The following is a 21215-nucleotide window of genomic DNA, read 5'->3' as shown; positions in this document are numbered from 1 at the left end:
TACGGCTTTTAATTTTGAATAAGGTACTATTACATCAAAATTTTCAAAAAAAATATTATAACAAACATTCCTGAAGCAATACAAAAAAATTAAGAATTTCAAAATATGATCGAGTATATACATTTAAGAATTTAAAATATCAGAATTTTAATAAATTCATTATTAAAGAAAAAAATTGGAGGTGAGAATACTTGGTGATTCACCCCGTATAGCTCCATACTTATCCACTACCAAATGTCAAGTCAGTTTGTTTATGATTTATAACTCATAAGCCAACACATAATATTTACAATGCTAAGAGAATACGTTTATATAACTATATGATTAATTAGATACCAAAAACTAAACTTTCATAATTTTAAGGAATATCGTCATTAAATTTCAATTTCATTTTGTAGTTAATATAACATAACAATAATATCATGTTGGAAACTTATACGAAAAATGAAAAATTCAAATTCACGTAGACAATGCATAATTGTTTTAATTTTCCAATTAAAAATAAATTATTGCAGCTATTTAAGACCAACTTTCTATACGATACATAATTAACATGAGAAAACGAATGCAAAGACACATTTATTAGTTTAATTTTTTAATTTTAATATTCATACCACTGTATAAACTTGCTTCTTTAACGAGAAGTGAGTACCTACCTACTTACCTATACTAATAAGTTATACTACGAACTTTCTAATATTCACTAATTAAAGTAGTATTATAAAAATAGTAATTAATAGTGATTAATATTTAGAAGAAATGGTCGTATGTTATCTTGGTGTTAGGTAACCATCAAAAGAAAAATGTTCGTACTATAGTTACGATTCATATTTCTCAAAGCCATATATTTTATAGATAGGTCGAAAAGATTCGTAATTTATTCGTGATATTCTCCATTTGTTGGAATTGATAATCAAAAAATAGTTTAGTTATTGTTCATTGAATGATATACACATATACCTCAAAAAACAATATACAATATAATGGTCGTCCGGGAGATCAATGTATACATCATATTATTTATACGTACCTATACATCGCGTTGCCCGAACACACGAGTCTCACGAACGCGAGGGGGTCGATGTGAACCATTATATTATTTTATTATTATAATACGATGACGGTCAATATAACAGCTCGATTTGGATATTTGAAGCTGATAACATTTCGATAATTTGTAGGCGGCTTTTGTCGGACTCGCGGTGACCCGGTGTCATTAATATTATCCCGTCGACAGCCGCGGCCGGCCGATCGTCTGGCGGGAGCGTTGTTCGACAATATAATGGAAAAACAAAAACGAAAAAAAGCTTGCATACCTTTGGGACGTGACGTGGGGGTCGCTCAAATAATACAATAATAATAATAAAAATATAATATAAACCGAGGAGAGTATATGCAGTTGTGCAGCGTGTGATGGCGAATCGGAGACGGTTTACGTTTGGTTCTGCGCGCTGCATATAAACCGTCGTTTGAAATCGGATCGAGAACTGGTTTATGTCGGAGCGGAAAAAAAAATGCGCAATAATTTTAAGACCGTATTTTTTCCCCTCTCGTATGTCAACCCCGCACAGGTCCCACTATATTCCCGGTGCTGCAGGAGTACCTATATAAGTACCTATATATACCAGCTATTTCTATGTATATACACACACACACACACACACACACACACACACACACACCGCCACCGACTGTCTTGACGTAGCCGTCATTAGGATCTATAATATACGGTCCCGAACAATGGATATACGCGCTCAGTAGTAGTAGTAGTAGTTTTAGTATTATTATTATTTATCGGTTTTTTAGACACCGCGCGACGGTCGATACGCACGAAACCCGAGCGATAGCGACCGCGTCCTTCGATCCATTGTTCTTGTAAATTGGTCGTCCGACATCGGGAGCAACCGCGGTATCCATAAATTTTAACTTGCGACGACATCAGAATTCTTGTCTGTCGTCGCTTCGCCGCCGCCGCCGACACAGATGCTACCGCACCATCAGCTGCTATCTATGACGATAACCGTTTGCCGTTGCGTCGTCTTTTCGTCCGGTCTCTGCAATGCCTATCATGTAGGTACACACCATACACTAGTAAACACGATATTATATAGTATATTGTTATACCTGTATTTCAATGTGTACCACGTAGTTTTCAGTGTTTTTGCATTGTACTCGCCAGTCCGCGCAGTGAGCTGTGCGACCCCGCAGAGGGGAAAACATTTTGTATTTTAAAAAAAGTTGTGTTTATTTTCTCGGCGTAACATTCTAAACTCGGTCTCGTTTAATGTTCTGATGGACGACACATTATTATTTACTCCCTCGTATAATAATAATATACGAACTATCGCGAGGATGCCTGCGCTCGTGATCGTATTCACCTACTATATAGGTAATGTACAAGCCGTAGATAATTATAGATTGTTAATAATTAAAATCAAAGAAGACTTGTTGCATGATTCGTAGGTTATAAATTTATAAATATATCTACAACTTGCAATCGTCTTAGGTACATGTCAAATTATTGTATAGATACTGAAAATGTTCCGATGAATCGATTTCTATAATAGTATACTGCTCAAATATTTTTAGTATGGATATGTATTAACCTCGGTTAATGCCCTATAATACAATATAATAATAATAAATAGTAAATTTAAACGTTTTAATCGAAAATTGTCGTATAAAAGCAGAGTTATGCCTTGTGTAAAACTGTACCTACATAGTAACAGTTTTATGCGAAAAAAATAAGGACCTATAATTGTATAATACTGGTATACTTAAATGTATTTTTATTTTTTTCAAATAAAGGTATATGTATATTGTATTAGTGTAGGTAATAGATATACATTAGTCTAGTTTTAGGATTTAAAATAATCGTTGACTTGTTATTATTATTAAATTACGACAATTTATAGTTATATTATTGAAAAAAAAATCAACTTTTCCGAAGTTTCTAAGTATAAAATATTCAAGTAATCGTTTGAGTTCAGTAGAAACTAGAGAGTATATAATCTTAATTAAACGCTGGTACCTCTTGAATGTTAATATGTTATACAGTAATATTTAATGAAAAGTCTATTGAATTAATTTACTATAAAGTTATTTAAATTATCATATATCTATAGGTACATAAGTGTACAACTGTAAGCAGTTAACTTGAAAGAAAATCAGATTACTAAATTTAATAAAATTGTATATAATATAATATGAAAGTTCGATTACGATGAACGTTGTATGTATCAATCGAGGTATCAATGTATATCGTACACTATAATAATTTAATGAACCTTTCATAATGTATTGGTTATACCTACTCATTGGTTCTACTTACGAAATTGCTTGATAATATTATATAGGCAGAAGTTTATTATTTTCACCTATTATTACACCAATTATTATGATACCAAACTTAAACGACCCGCGAGCCGTCAGTCCTTTACCGGAAATACAACAAGCATATATTATATTGTATGCATATTTTTATGTCAACACATAATATTATAATAGATATTCGATGTGACATAATTTTTATATGTTAAATAAAATTTAGCCAAACTAATTTTGTTATGAATTGTTAACATTTTATTTTTCTGATTTTGCCAATACATGTAAAATAGTTTATTATATTTTAATTTATTATTACACGCATCAAATTTTATTGATGATATACATACATGATGTGTATGTATTTTTAGTATGTTTTAATCTCTATGAATTCAACTTTTTGAAATTGTATCGTTAATCAAAATAATATACTTTAATTTATACAACTATTCATATTTCATCTAATAATTGTTGAAGACAACAATAAAATAGGGATTAAGTCATCTTAAAATCCGATGGTTAAAACTAAACTGGTTTTTGAGATCCGTCAAAATCTTATCACTTACCCTACCTACGCTATATGTGAATTAATAAGTCAATTTATCAAATAGAATTATTTTCATTGGGTATTAACTTACTTATTTTAAACAAACGTATGATTTTTCTTTCAATGTACAAATATTAAAACCCGTTTTTATTTACATTTTACAAAATAGTCGACAAATAATTTATCATTTTTATTTATTTTTAATAACAAAATATTTAAACAAATAAAATTAGGCTCCTATAAAAGAAATAAGAACACAATAAATGTTGTAACGCACCTGATAAATTTAAGATAATCATATTATATATTTATATTAGTATACTTTGAACCGGCTACGTTGCCTATATTATATTATGTCAAGTCTATCTCGAATGTATTTTTATTGTTTAAATCTATAAAGCCTAGAAACCCCAACAAATGACAAAAGTTAAAGTGTTTATCTCTTACAGACGACACATTTTAAAAACGCTACAAAATAAATAAGTTTTCGATTTTAAATGTACATGTACATTACAAACCAAATTTATGGTTATCATTATGTCTTTTGAAACAACTAACAAGAAGGTGTGGTCTATGATTCCAACAAAAATACGTTTTCACAATCTCTTTTTTACAATCACAAAAATTTAAATTAAAAAAATTAAATTAAACCTAAAGTTCGAATACGATGTAATTTAAATTTGTTTCTAGAGAATTTTTTTGAAGTTTGTCGTTTGTTTATTTTTATAACACAAAGATTTGATTTTTTAATCAGTTCATCTCAGCATGAAACCAATCTGGTTATGAATGAACAATGAAACCACCAAAGACCAAAACTTTAAATATTTAAGCTACACTGAATTAAAAGTTCAAGACTTGATGGATTAATGAACACGGCATTCTTAATACAATACCTACTAAAAAAAATTATATATTTTTAATATTCTTATAATATAATACTAAATTTATAAAATAAGCATTTATGCATATTCCTTAATTATGGTCACATAAATCAACAAGAAACATACACATTATAATATATTCATACTTTAGTGATTGTATTAAAAACCGTTTAATTTTTACAAATATTTCATTGCGGTATATACTACATATTATTTGAATTAGGAAAAAAACCAGTTATACACTTATACCTATATACGCTACTCATGTATACGCTTTTATCGTGTACTGAAATCCAATGATAATATTATATTTTATTCCCATAGCATATATTATGTATTATTGTATAAAGTGAATATGTATTTAAAATACACATCATAATAATATGATAATGACATTCTGGTTTTTTACTTATTTTTTTTCTCATCGGCGCTGTGTGTTAAAGATAAAAATGATATAAATTTAGCAAATTAAGGCATGGATCACAACATGGTTATATAATTACTGTGTTTTCGGAACGAAATTCGAATAAATGTATAGTTATAACAATGACATATTATATTATTTAAGTATACTTAAGTACAGCTTTTTTCATTCATTTTATAAGATGATACATAATATATTATGATATTATGATATCATTTTTTCACTATTACATAAGTATATACAAAAACAAATTGAATTTTAATACTGATTAATAGACTTTGCTTTACTCGGCGTAGGTACCTAGATTTGACACAATAATAATATAGATATTGGTATAATGGTATCATATTGTTATTAGGCGTGGTGTCTAAAAAGTAGAAATATTACGCAGTTCTGCAGGCCAAAAGTAATATTTCCGGAAGTCCCATATAAAATAAAAAAATTCTGAATATTAATTTATTGTTAATTTTAGTTCACTGGACTGGTTATTGCTAGAGTATTCGAAACGTAAATACGCTAGTGAATACGTTTGTATGTATTATTAAAATGTACCTATTACAATATTGATTCGGTATCATCAAATAGGTTAGATATAACAATCTAGTTGGACGTGTTTATCACGTCTTAGTTTTTTCGACTAAAAAACAGGAGATAACAGCAGTATTTTCTGATATTTTCAAACATCGTAGTTTTTGAAATCATAACCATTACGAAATAAATTAAAATAACGTATCTGCTGCAGCAGTCCCTGGAATGTAATGAAAACTTTCATCAGGCGATAATATTTTGTCTTCGTCAGTCATCATCGTCCGAGTGTGTTTATTTCTCGTTAAACATCTTAATACGCAATAGTTAGAATTTGTATAGGTAGTTGGTAACCCAAATTTTTTTTTTTTTTTTTTTTAATATTCAATACTTTTTCAATACTATTTTCCATCAACATATTATTATTGAGTTATGGGCCTTATGGCTATTTAAAACGATACACCCATCATTTATCTATTTTATACTCGTTGTTTTGACGATCGTTAAATTATTTTATCCGATATGTTGAGTAGATTTATCACGGTAGGTAGATTCAATTTACCTTTAAAATGCGCAATACTTTAATACGCGCACAGGTATACCGTATATTAAATTTTCTTATTCGCGAACCGATCAGACCTGCACGTAAACCTACCTAATATGCTTTTCATCGCGGTCGAGAGCAGTAAAAACAAAAATAGTTCAAATAAAAATATAATAGGTACCTATGTAAACGGCTACCTACTCTATTTAAATGTTATGATAGTTATTCGGCCCGTCATTTCGTCTATTATTTTTATTATATTATATTATTATAATAATGCGTATATACAACGACGCGAGGACTGTTGTTACATTCATAATTTAGTATCTGTTTGAATGTAAAACGTATAGTGAGGGTACCGGTTTTTCTCTTCTCCCGCGCTGTAATCGGATATACTGTATTATTATAAATTATAGTATGAAAAATATTGACATCGCTTAACCCATTGATCCCTTTTACGTCTACCACAACAATGATGTGTCACTGATGCACGTGTGTATAGTACAATACAAATTATAATCTTACATCGGTCCCGAACTTAAAAGAATAATATATCGCCCGTGAATGACCTATGATAATATTATCACGATTAATTATTTTACCTACATATTATTACATGTATACAAGACACTACAAGTATTGTCCTCATAGACTAGTCCGTATACACGAGTATAATAAGCGTTAACAACGCGTTTACAACTGACATCGTCGTTGTTGTCGCGGGCTTTTGATTATCGGCTGTATCGACCGCAGTGAGTTTGTCGGCGATGTCTCGCGATGTCCCATTAACTGTCCGTTTTTGTTATTTTTTTTTATCAGTAATTACGAAATGTTTTAGCACATCTAGTGCGGTCACAACTATTTTTATATAATTAAATCAATATTATCAATGACATAAGCTAGGTAAGGTTAATAATATGATATGTTATTATTGATATTGTTATCCATTTTAATTACAATGACGTGTTCTCTACTTCTGTATTTTATTTAATAACGCTAAAAATGTGTGTTTGCGACAATTTCGAAAATCTGTGTGCGTACCTATGTTATAACGATATGCGATTTTTATAGTTTAATTATGTTAGAAAGATCTCCACATGCAAACAATATATTATAAGAACTAATCTTACTAGCAACATCTGAATTTGGCCTTTTAACTAATGTTTATAGGTAAATTTTTTTTTATCGGTAAAACTAATATTAATGAATATAAGATGCGTTTAAGTACTTTTAACTTTTAAGGTAAACAATGAACGAGTTGGTGTCATTGTGTGTTGAAAATATTGTATTAAACGTAATGTGGAGAGGCGCGCCCACTATAAAGATTAATATTATTCTGTTCAACAATAGGTTTTCACACATCACACTGAATATTTTATAATATTATATTTTTAAGAAATTGTACTCACAAATAAAAATAGTATATCGCTACAATTGTTACAAAAAACCGTGTTCTACTTCTACATTTGATTTACGTTTTTCAGTTTTCACTATTTATTAACGCAATAAGTTTTAAAACAGTATAATAATCTCTAAGTGATGTTTTTTTTCTCTTGTGATACTTGAGGCTTTTAGAATAATTATAGCTTGACGTTGATTTGATGGCAAATGATTAAACCAGTGTTTTTCGCAAAATAAATGCTGATCATATTTTACTGTTTTTGTTAAAAATTGTCTGCGACGTAATTGAAAACGAGAAACCTATACTAACAATTTGTTTAGTAGAAAATATTGCTCTCTACAAATTGTTGTTCAAGGCCATTCAATTGTAAGAAAATACAAAACGAAGGGGAAGCGTGATTTTATGAATCATTTAATAAAAATATACATGTGTATACTTATCACATTATATCGTTTAAACCGGCGACCATAACTCACATTTGGAGGCGTCGATATGTGTACCTCCGTCGAAAAATGATTATTAATCGTAGCGATATTACCTATGTATAGATACCGTGAAAATAATCGTCTATAATAAACTGCAGCGTTGCCCAATGGATCGAAACACCGATTCGGACGACGCGGTTCGCTCGCGCGTATTGTGCGGGAGGTGAAATCTCGTGGTACCTATTACATACAATATTCTACATGTATAATAATATAGCGTCCGTCGTTCGTGACGGTACCGGTTTTCAGTTTTCCATCGAGATCATAGCCTGTTATTAAAAACGATATACGCTAAATAACATATTAGAAAAAAAAAAAAAAAAAACGGCGTGCGTTTTTGTACGACGATGGGTGTAACCTATTAACCCCTTACCCCGACGTATACGTACACACGCGCACGCACACACACACACATACAAACACACACACACACACACACACACACACACACAACTTACACAGTGACTCAGTACTCAGATTCACGCACGCGCTAAGACGTACAGCTTTCGACCACAATATTACTTATATACGATATTATTATATATTTTACCGTTCGCCCACTCATTTCAGTCTCGTCTTATCATCGCGACGTTTCACTTTTCATCGTTACATTATATATTGTTATCCATCGATATAGTCTGTTGTTTGTTTTGTTTTTTAAGGCCGCGACGTCGTTCCGTTCGATTTACGTCCTAATACTATATTGCATAATGTCCGCATGATACTTGAACATATTATAATATTATAGAGTGTACGATGCGACAAACGTTTTCCAGATGTCCCCGTGCGCCGTCAGATACGAATCCATACTGTTAGCCGACCAGAAGTACGAAGACCGTGGGAGACCTGCACTGTCGCCGCCGCCTAACCCGACGCGACCGACACGCAGCAGCAGGCTACGACCGCGACCAGAGCATCGCCAAAAGTTGCGGTCCGACGCCGCCACCGCCACCGACGTGTCCGCGCTGTGCCGACACTTTTTGGCCGCCTACAACATACGACCGGACTTTTTTTGCAAGTTCCAGGGAAGAACGAGTTTGCTGCAATGCCGACAATCAGGTACTTATATACAGTTGTCGTGTACACATAAAAATATAGAATACATGAATACATATAATATTAATGATGCTTACACGCGATTTTCTGACGAAATATTATTACGCGTTCGAGGAGTTAAGTAGTTTTATTACACTCGTGTTGATTTTCGCATAATATTATTAAACAGCAGTTATGTCGTTTTATGTGCATGTGTGAGGTTGACCCGTATCCATTTCTATACAACGAATAATACTCCTAAAGAACACATGTCATAAAATATTTTTAACTTACTATTCCAAAGGCTCCACCGTGGTCGTACCGTTTGTTTACTGTGTTTATTGTATTTCCATGATTAAAATTATGTACAAAACTGGTTTTCATGGATTAGGGACTATTATAGTATCATAATATCATCAAAATATCATAAAATATAATTTACTGGCAACGTATTCATATAATGTTCATATTTTATAAATTAAAAAAAAAAATTTAGGTTTTGTTTTTATACTCTACTCAATTAAAAATATTTACCTAAATATTAAATTTTATTAAGTAATATAATTGTATACTATAGAAAACTATATCACTTCAGAAATGTAATTAGAAAATTCAAACAGTTTAGTTTAACATAATGAAAAATGTCCCATCTTAATATCTTATTTAATTGTATCGTATTTTACGGCTTTGTTGTACCACTTGTACATATATTGTACAGAATATGCTATAGATACATATTATGTACTTTGTTAAATTGACTTATAGTATTGTACCAATACGCTATAGTATTATCCTACAATGAAAACACTTCATTGTATTGAAGATCAATAATTATTATTGACCATTGATGATCAAAAACGTTAAATATATGTTTAAAACATATTTTTAATAAATTGTGCAACTATTGGTATAATATATTACTTTAATAAAAACTACTTTACAATGGGTTTACTATACTTCAACAATCAACATTAGGTACCTAATTTAATTTTTTTGTTTATTTTCAAAAATATCTAGTTAATATTAAGAATAATTTTTTTGAGACCTTATGGTTGGTTAGTAATTGTTAATATTTTATAAATAATTATAACAAGCTATAGCTCTAAAACGCTGAGGATGCTACAACACCATTGCACCAAGAACACCGATTAGCTCACGAATTAGATAAGATCGATTAAAATAGTTCATTAGGAATACTATACACTCTGTTGAATAAATCAAAAATATAATACAATTCTCTGGTGTTAATAATTTCCTGGTATACAACTACATACAATAATGTTTGTAAAATGTTAGAATATAATAATGATTATTACTTAAGTCGAATTGGTAGTGACGTAGTGCTAATATAGTGGCAAGGGTGATCAGAAGGGCTATAACCCTCATTATGTCAATGATTATTATCAAATTATTATAAATAATAAGGTGTACTTTATATTATAAAATAATAATTATTATAATACTGTGCTAGGTAGTAGAAACCTGTAGGTTAAAATCATCATATTTTTGTTAGTAGACAGTATATGTATAATAGTTTCCTATGAATATTTATACATTAACTCACTGTTTTTAATCTCCGTGGGAACCCTAACTTGTCAGATTATTTTCTTTGGTTACAATTTACAACCATACGATTATGTAATATCAATTATTAATTAGTTGTTATATTTTAATTATATAATTTAATTATTTAACACTTATTAAACAATAATATTCTGAATAATAAATATTATTTGCATTATTTTACGATGGTGTTTTGGTAAAAGATAACATATTTCAGATACTATGTCTGTATGCATATCATCAAATATTCAAATAATCAAAATATATTTTCCGTTATTTTATTTAAAATATACCAACAATCATCCGTATTGGTTTAGTAGTATTTATTTTAAAAATAAACTAAATGTTAAACATTTTACAACCTATATTTACTAGGCTTGTTCAATACCTATTGGTGTTAAATTGAATTAAAAAAAAATAATTTATAAAAGTGTGTGATGCATACTGTTATTATGCATTTAAAAATATTGTTATTGGAGTTTTAAAAAAAAATCTTAAATTGAATAGATAACTAAAAAAAAAAAAACGTATTATAAAAATAAAAATATACAATTTTTTACTTTAACTTATTAAAAAGTAAAAACTGAAAAAATAATTATTTATATTAATTTATTATTCTTGATATTATATAAAAGGACATAGCATCAATAGGTACCTAGTTATTTTTTTTGTCCCTTCAATCATAATTTAGAAAAAGTATTGCTCCTTATTTCCATCTCTATGAGATTTAAAGTTAATTTATTCATTATCGAATTTTAAGTAGAGAAGATTTATAAGAATATCATCGAATATTATAATACGTCAGCTTTATCGATATTGTAATTGAAAACAAATTTAACGTTAAACAATATACAAATATAATTTCTTATAACTTGCTTTTATTAGATATAAAACATCAATGGTTAATGGGTCATTAATTTAATTTTTAAGTTTTTATACCACTATTGTAGAAATATAAAGCAAGGCTATTCCTATATTTCCCCATGGACGATGGAGATACTGAAACAGTGAAACTATGGATGTAACATGTATAGTATTCTGCATAAGCTCAATTTATTTTATAGCCAAAGTATAGGAAAATAATATACTAAATATACAAATAAGTAATTAGTTATAAGTAGCATCTATAATAACAATAATTACAGATTTACAGCCTACAATTATTACAGTATATTGCCAGATTGGTTTAATACATACAAATAATGTTCCATTAAAAATATACTCCAATTAAAATATCACTTTAAAAATGTATTTATATTTTCTAATTTTAATGAATTATGTACTTAAAAAAATTGTATAACACGCATAATAGTAGGTAATACACGGAAATCCGTCAACTAAAAACTAGTGATTATTTATGAAAATATTCAGTTTAGTTTCTTAATTTGTCTTTTTTTCAATATACCTAAGACCTAACTAATCATAAGAAACTTCTAAAACAACTCCACCTAGAATCTTTTTTAATGAGCGATGTAAATATGGGTTTTAATAAGATAACTCACCCCACCAAAAACAGTGACATACATCGTATTACATTTTAGTATTTATATGAAGGGTGATTCACCAAGCTTAGGTACTCACCCTTTTTTATTTCTTCAATAACGTAGTTTTAAATACTGATTTTTGGAATTTTTAAATATTTATAAAGTAGTTATAAAAACCATAATTTTGAATTCTTCTGATTTGTTGTACTACTTAAAAAATGTACTGTGGAGTTACAAGCTTCTGTAATTCAAATGAGAACTCTTCCCCCTTTTTACGATAAACAATTTAGAGAGTAAATATTCTGAGTATATTAACACATCTAGATCAAATCTCCAACGAATAGTTTTTGAGTTATCTATTTAACTTGGTGTACTAAAAATAATGATCCATGATCAAGTGTTTTAGAAGACATGGGGCTACGGTTATTTGAACATTTAAGTGATTAATATTAATCCATCGACATTAATAATTTGTAAAAATGGTCCAAGACCCAAGTAGGTATAGTAAATACTAAAACCAATATAACATCTAATTTATATACAATTTTGAAGGATAATAACTGAAAAACGACTCGTTTGAATTATTAATTAGATAAATAAGTAAAAATGTTTAACAAAAAAATATCTATTAAGAAATTTACTGTAAAAAAGGGGGTTTCTCGTTGAAAATCTGAAGATTGTTTTACCACATGACAGCCTTTGGGTAGTACGAAACAAATTCAAGAATTTGAAAATATGGTATTTGAATAAAGATTATATTATATTTTAATAATTCCAAAAATCATAATCTAAATAAATTCATAATTAAAGGGAAAAATAAGGGTGATCTTGTTTGGTGAATCACTCTATATTTTTTTATCGAAAAGATTATTATACCAATTATTTTAAATGTGATAATTCAAATAAAATTATTTATATAATTTTGAACTGTATAAACGAAACTGATTAATGTTGCGTACATAAGTACGCCGTGAAAATAAAATGGATACAATCCATTTAACTCTCCTTATACTGGTTTGAATTAACCATTGAAATGTTACAGAGAGAGCGCCAGCTATATAAGTTCATACGTTATAATATTATTATTACTACTATAATTTATTATATTATTTTATAAGTAGGCCCAACCCGGTGTAGTGCTCCAACGGGGATTTGAGATTTTTTAAAGAGACTATGTTTCTTTTAAGTTTTTTTTATGACCGATTGAAGTTAAAACTGTAACGGCATTGGATACATATAAATACACATAAAATAACGATTTCTTTGAAAATTATTTTTGTTCTTTGATTTATTACTTAAAAAATATTATTCGTAGAAACTTTAAGCATTATGATTCATCCGTTATTTTTTAATTTATGATATTCCATAAATTATCATATTCTATGCACAATGAAAATTTCAATATTTTTAAGTTTAGGCTGATTTTAAGCAATTTGTAATTTTTAAATTTTTTTTAGTGTTGATAAAAAATGTAGGTATTGATCAAAAACTTTGAAAATTTAATAGTACAAGCATGAGTTGGTAAACTTAATAGAAGTTTAAGATATTGAAAATATAAAAGACCAATTTTTTTATAAATGTTTGAATTTCAAATTTTGACAAAATTATCAAATTATTCAAAATGTTTTGTAGTTAAAAATGTATAAATTTTTTAATTTAATTAGTTAACATTGAACATGTAACACACAATTTCTTATTAAGTGTTTTTACAAGAATCAAAAAACCTTAAAAATACAAATGCACAAATTTTTTCTTATAGATATTTTAAGTTCCACTTTAAGCAAATTGGATACCTATTTAAACAAAAAATAACGGTTTTAGTTTTAATCTAATAAAAAAATACTATTTGTAGGGACTTAAACTTTTCTTTTCTACGTATATTATTATTAAATTTACTATACACAATTTTAACACATTTTAATTAAAAATATTGGGATTAATTTTAAGTTACATCCCAATCTAATTCACACCACTGGTAGGTATATAATATTAGGTATATCAGTATATGTGATTTTTTTTTAAGAAATTAGTTTAACTTATCTTATTAGTTATTATTAATATACGTAAAAACAATATATAAAGAAATATTGGCTGGCAGCCGGTCTTCGCTCAGAATCGTTTTTAATCGTAATCGTAGATGTACAATGATTTATCATTAAGGTAAATATAAATATAACACAGTGACTCAACAATGGCTTCCATGTTCCATGGTTTATTTCTAATGTGTTTATTTGTGGATTATTATGACGTATTGTATAATATTGTATTAATTGTTGATTATAGTTGACAACGATCAGTAGTTGCTGTATTAGTTTTCATAAAAACAATCATATAATAGTATACAAACAAAATTTCAAATGTATGGTTTATCTTTGCTCGATAAAAAAAATCTTATAAGTAATAATATAAATTGACAGCTTTTTTAACATATAGTTGTTTTTGTTGCATGTATTTATACATTGTATGAATATTGAATATTTGCATATGTATGATATGTTTTGCCATTATAATTTAAATACTGAAAATCAAGTTGACTATTTATATTCAGTTTTTGTTTTTTACTTTCCAGTTTTGTTAATAATTAGAAAGATACAGAATAAAACTACTTCGAAAAATTGAAAAACATAGATCCCTACGTAAAAATATATTATCTATAATAAATTACAAATCGATGAACTATAATACATTTTATTTGTTAGTGAGAATGGTCAATTTTTAAAATTGTATCTATTGCATATCTTGTCCATATTTACAAATATTTAATTATGTTTTTAACTTCATATTAACAGGTTAACAAAGTATTTATAGAACATTACACAACACGATTGAATTCATAATTAGTATTTTTTTAATACTTGCAGCAACAATATATAATATGTAGATTATTCTTTTATCGGAGTTTTTGAACGTAGGTACCTATACCTTAATTTTTAATTTCTATTAATTTTTTTAAGCAAATAGCTTTTTCATTAGCTAATAATATCATTATTAGGTGAACGAATTGCATTTTGATATTTCTGTTTAAATTATAAACTACAAAATATATTTTACTATCAAATTTCATTTAAGTATTTTTATCCAAATTAATGAACATGAATATTATAATAAAATTAGTTTATAATCTTGCAACTACTTATATGAAAAAAAATTTAATATCTATTAGTTTAAACCAGCATAAAAAATTATAAGAATAATGATATTAACGATATCAAACATTTTAATCATGATAAGAAAGTACCTATATAATTATATATATGTAATATGTATAGAGTAACCGTTGAAAGATAAAGGTCATTGGTAATTGTGCATGGTTTGAATTATGATTGACCTTAGATAATAGATGACTTTAGTCTGAACAACAGTTTTATATGCAATAAATGAACTCAGCTGGAAAATTTTTCGTAACGCACTTGTGAGAATAATTTAAAAATTCTGAAGCACATATTATTATTAAAGTAATAATAACACCAATATCTACCTACGACTTGAAAAAATTGTTATCTAATATCTATACCACCAGTTTAAAAGTGATTAAATTAGTTTAACATATATGTATATTTAACATATATATATATATTATATAAAAACATAAAACATACAAATTGTATTGGTAATTTATGGATATTCGTAATTCGTATTAGATACCATTAAATTAAAATTTATTATTATTTAAATTATCCTTAAACAGTTTATCATTTAAATAGTATATAATAAAGAAGCAAAAAGAAAATTAATTTAATAAATATATATTTTTTCGCATTATTACCATACTTTTATCATTAAATAAATTATTTAAGTAATGTTAATTTATTTGTATTACTTATTAACATTTAATTTATAAAACTGTGTTTATTATGCTGATTTAAGTAATACTTTGTATTCTTTAGTATACCTATCTCTTATGGCTTATTTTAAATTTAGCGCTCTCATATTATTTTAAAATCGATTGAATTTAATAATGTTTATCTGAAATAATTAATAATTTACATTATTTTCAAAACTTGTGCAATTTAAATACGAAAAATTGTATACACGTAAGCTGCTGTAAATAACCCTATATACATTGTTTGAAAACAAATATTTATTTCAATAACAATATGTTATTGTATTTTAAGCTCATTACCGCAACGTTCGTACATTCTATTAAAACTATATATTATACATTTTGTAATTTTAATACTTAAATTAATATTAATATTATCAATAGTGAGTACCTATATTATACTTGTTATATTATAGATATAGATCGCAGTTCCATCTGTATATTTACTACGCAGTAATTTAAGGTTATATTTAACCTATAGGTTAGTATACTTATTAAATTATTTAAGTAGTATATTGTATAGTAATTACAATTTTATCTTCGAAATATTATTATTGGCAATGCTATGAAATACTAAGGATATTGTGTTGTTAAATTAAAAAGATTATCGGTAACAAAAAAAAGAATTAGTGTATGTTTTCAGAATATTATAATTTTATGTATGCACATGTATTATGTTATACCCGGTCAATAAACATAATAATTAGTGATCACTTGAATAAATATGAGTTATAAGCTATAAAATGGTAAGTGCCTAATACAAATTGATTTACACGAGTATAGGTAATACAAATTCAACAATATTGCTCTAATTTTGAAGCTCTCGTTTGCAATATTCGGTGTAGGTATAGGCTATAGGTAGCTGGTGTACTATAACGTGTATTATATTATAGCTGTTGGCTATATTATTCTTAATGGACAGAACTTGTCTCTCGCCGAGAACGCTTTATTTGGGAACCGATGACGCGTACGCCTTGTTTTAAAAATTTCAGTCCGTTCGCTCCTCCTTAATCGGCACTGTTATAGATATTTATTCCAATCGATGCCACCGGGCAGAATATACATTAACAAATTATATTACGTACAGAAGACGAATTTTTGACGAACTGTTTTTTTTTTTGCCTTCCACGCAAAACATCCGGTTATGCTAAACACGAATACTTGTAAAAATCGTATAGTCGTCACTTGACCACATTATAATAATATGTACAGTGTACACCTATATAATACAACGCGTGTTTAGGCGTGTGGGGTTGTTTATCGAATTGGAAAAATTTGATTAATCGTTGCGTATGCGCCTGATGGTTGTATAATAGATGTTTTTTTTCTCTTCAAATGATAGATACGTACCTAGTATATTAAAATATTATGTTACGGTAAAACTACAAATACCGGTAAACTCTAGGTTAAACTACTGTCTGTGAATGCGCACGAATTTCGGACTTTTACTCATATTGGTATTATACATTTATACTGATATTGGTTAATTCTATAGGATATACAAACTAAATTGTTCTGTCGAACTACGAATGATTCTTTCCTGGTTAAGACTTCTGCATACGACAATATTGATATATCTTAGGAAAACAATATATTAAGGTAAAAGTACAAAATATGAATAAAAATTGAAAGTTACCTATACAATTATTTTACAACATTTGTATAACATAAGTAATAAACATATGACAAAAAATAAAACGTCCATATCAAATACAATGCAAGTAAAACTCTTTAATTAAATAATAATGTATTATAGGTATTTCTCACAAGTATAATAATGTATAATATGTACCTATGAAGTTTAATTAAACAACATTGTTATAGTTTTATAAAACCATTTTTTAGATGACGTTTTAGAACCAATATCACACAACAAGTTCCGTTTGTAAATTAATTATTATTTATTAGGTATCACATTTATTTTCTAATAATATATCAAACTATCAAATTTATTCCATGTTATAATATATTGAATGATGTACAAAGTACAATATAAGAACGCCTTTTATCATTATTGATTTATTAAAGAGATCTCCATTAGTCCTTCAAAATCCATAAAATATAATAATATAATAATAATTTTTATTTTTTACAAATAAGAATACAATACATTTCAAAATAATACAACGTAGTTAAATGCGTTCATCTCCAATGTTACAATAATAATATATAAATAATTTAATTTGACCTATAAAACAATTTAATTATTTGATTATATCATCTTAAAGTATTTTTTAAATACGATTTGTAGACCAATGTTTGTTGTATTTGATTTGATCATTTTATTTCTTGGCATTTATTTATACTATAATTTTACTGTATTTGTACGGACAACATTTTTTTCTTATAGGTTATTTATAATATTATATCTTCATCACATTCACTTATTGTTCGGTATTTATGAATAGCTTGTTAAATATTATATATATTTAAAATTAAAAAAAAACCTTGGTTTTACCGGCAATTGTATTTTAACCGTGATGTATTATATAGGTGCGTAATATTATATAGTCGCGTGTCGGATTATGTATGTCTTTTGCTTTTCTTCGTGTCTTTACGAACCCCTAGTGTCTTCTAAAATATTATATATGTGCGTATGCTGCATGTATTATAGTGGTGTATGTATAATAATAATAGTAATAATAATATATACCTTAGTGTATGTACACACACCAACACACACTATAGTATACTAAAACACGACCGTGATGCTGCAGCAGTGGGTTCCGGTCGGTGGACAAGTCGGGGAGTAGTAGAAAAATAAATAAAGAAAACCGACCGCTATGCCGTGCGCGCTGCGACAACTGAGAACTTTGTGTGCGCTTTACAGGCACTGGGTTTTTTTTCCTCTCACAAAATATACAATAATATACAGGGTGGACGATAGAATGATATTATACGGCGTGGTGGTGGTGGTGGTGGTGGTGGGGACAAGCTAATGCTCCGTGAACGCAACCCATACGCATACCGTTGCCATTTACATAATAAATTAACCGCTGTTTATAATGTGTACGTGCAGTACGTATATATTATATTATATATGCACTGTATACCTATATATTATATACACGCGTGCGCATATAATGTTATATTATGTATATACGGGTCTTCATTCGTTGGTATACGTTCAACAAACCCGAAGACTATAATACAGAAGAAACGAACCAGCGGTGACGATGTCCTTTGTATACGCACGCACACTATGCTGTGGTTTTAATATCGGTTGGCAGGTATTTATATATACTTACCATTATATACCTACGTGTTCACCTCGTGTTTCTAACGTGGTGCATGCCTATTGTATTTAAAAAGTCATAATATATCGGTCGAAACAGTTAGATTTTGAATGAGTGTCTATAGGTGCCTACAACAACTGTTGTCGCACGAATGCGAGCGATTAGGTGATGTTTCGTTGGTTATATCCTCAGGTGCCGTCTGCGGCCCGAACTCACTCGGAGTCTGCGTCCTGCGATGCAACAAACAAACAAACCATACGCAGTGTACGAAACTGTTGTACTTGTATACCGACCAACATTTTGAATATACGCGGATTAAGAGTGAGCAATTAACGAATCAGCCTCGGGTATCGAAACGAGATGGAATAATAATAATATCTTTGCGAGTACTGCGTCATAATAATAACATTATACTTTATACCTACTTATAATGCAATACTGCAGTGTATATGGGTATAATGCAGAAGCTGCGGTTGTACCTACGTCGTGTACGATTGAGCACATCAAGCGCATTCCAGCGAAGACGTGATTAGTACGAAATGGGTATCATTAGATTCGACAAATATATCTGTGTATAAATTTCTCCTCGCCGTAACAGATTTATACCTCATGTGAACCGATGTCAAATTAAAACACTATGCCATCAACGGTAATTTGTATTCTCCGTGTATATTATCATCATTTCAAAGTCGTTTTTATTCGTTACCGTCTTGAATACGATTTTGGTAAACGCGCGTGTAACATAATACAGCGACATCAATATTATAATAATTTTTGTGTTGGAGGTATTGCGTTACGTTTATATATTATTATTATTATTATTATACCTGCAGATAATATATTATGTTTGTCCTTCCTTCGTGCGCCGTGTCGTGTCGAACAACCGAAAACAAAACGAAATCGTTTTTGATCAAGTAATATATTTTATAATATGAGCAGTGAACTCGCATGATATAAAAAGTAGATCTATTGCTGTATACATAGAACAAATTAAAGACGTCTTACGCTTTGTACATTCACTTTGTACCCCTCTGAACGCATGTCATCCGTTTTATAAATTTAAAATATTCATTGGCGGACACATTATCCAAGCACCCGTATCGCTGAATCTGTTTAAATAAACATAATATTATTATGAATAGTTGAAGCAAATACAATATCACATTTCTAAATAAAATCATACCGATAATAAATATTGATATTTTTATTTTTATTTCTACATACTTCTTACAACTACAACTGTAGTATGGCTTAGTTGACAGTCGAAGTAAGTATAATTTTATTCAAAGAATATAAACAAATATTTTTATGAAGCCAACAATTAATAACGTGCATATTACAATATGTATAACATATAATACGCTATATTGGTACGTTTGAAATGTTTCAATCGAAACCAATATAACCAATATATTATTATGTTAGGTCATAATATAATTATAATAAAAGTATGTGTACATTTTAAGCTTAGTAAATATTAATCTATGAGGTTTTATTCATGTATCTTAGACTAATATATGTTTATTTTATATTTCTTTCTTTATCATGTAAATTTTTTTAATAATGTTTCTAAACTTTATTTATTTATTTAGCTTTGTATTTACTTAGAAGTTAGAACCTATACTCTATATCTTTTAAATTTTATAATTATAATAATTATATCATATATATAATAACTCTCGTTATCCAACACAAGCTTTGCTTAAAGGAGATAGATAATCGAAAATGTTACTTTCAATAATAATGTATGTATTTGTGTCTTTTTCGATTTAAAAAAAAAAATGTGTAATAACTATATATGGACTGTTTAAAAGACTTTATAATCTCAGTGCGTCAGTGCGTGAAGTGTATTATATAACGTATATTATACCTACCGTTGATTATGAATACTATAGTATTAATAATCAATGATTATACAAATGAAAATTTTAATAGATAAACT

At 28.2% G+C, this 21215-nt stretch overlaps 1 protein-coding gene across 3 annotated transcripts in view; it reads left to right on the top strand.

The window, feature by feature from the left end:
• The window catches only part of LOC132944531 (unconventional myosin-IXa), a 75333-nt gene that overhangs the window by 1426 nt on the left and 52692 nt on the right, over positions 1 to 21215 (top strand). For 2 of the 3 annotated variants that reach the window (XM_061013929.1, XM_061013926.1), the window contains exons 1-2: positions 1969 to 2070; positions 8909 to 9191. In XM_061013929.1, the coding sequence (XP_060869912.1) occupies positions 1984 to 2070; positions 8909 to 9191 (370 nt within the window). In that variant the 5' untranslated portion in view covers positions 1969 to 1983. Of the gene's footprint in view, positions 1 to 1968; positions 2071 to 8908; positions 9192 to 21215 lie in introns of those variants that run through there. The other variant, XM_061013928.1, reaches the window with a different exon arrangement.

Source organism: Metopolophium dirhodum, chromosome 5 (assembly GCF_019925205.1).
Source record: "Metopolophium dirhodum isolate CAU chromosome 5, ASM1992520v1, whole genome shotgun sequence".
NCBI classification, from domain to species: domain Eukaryota; kingdom Metazoa; phylum Arthropoda; class Insecta; order Hemiptera; family Aphididae; genus Metopolophium; species Metopolophium dirhodum.
This window is presented reverse-complemented; position numbering and strand designations above follow the sequence as displayed.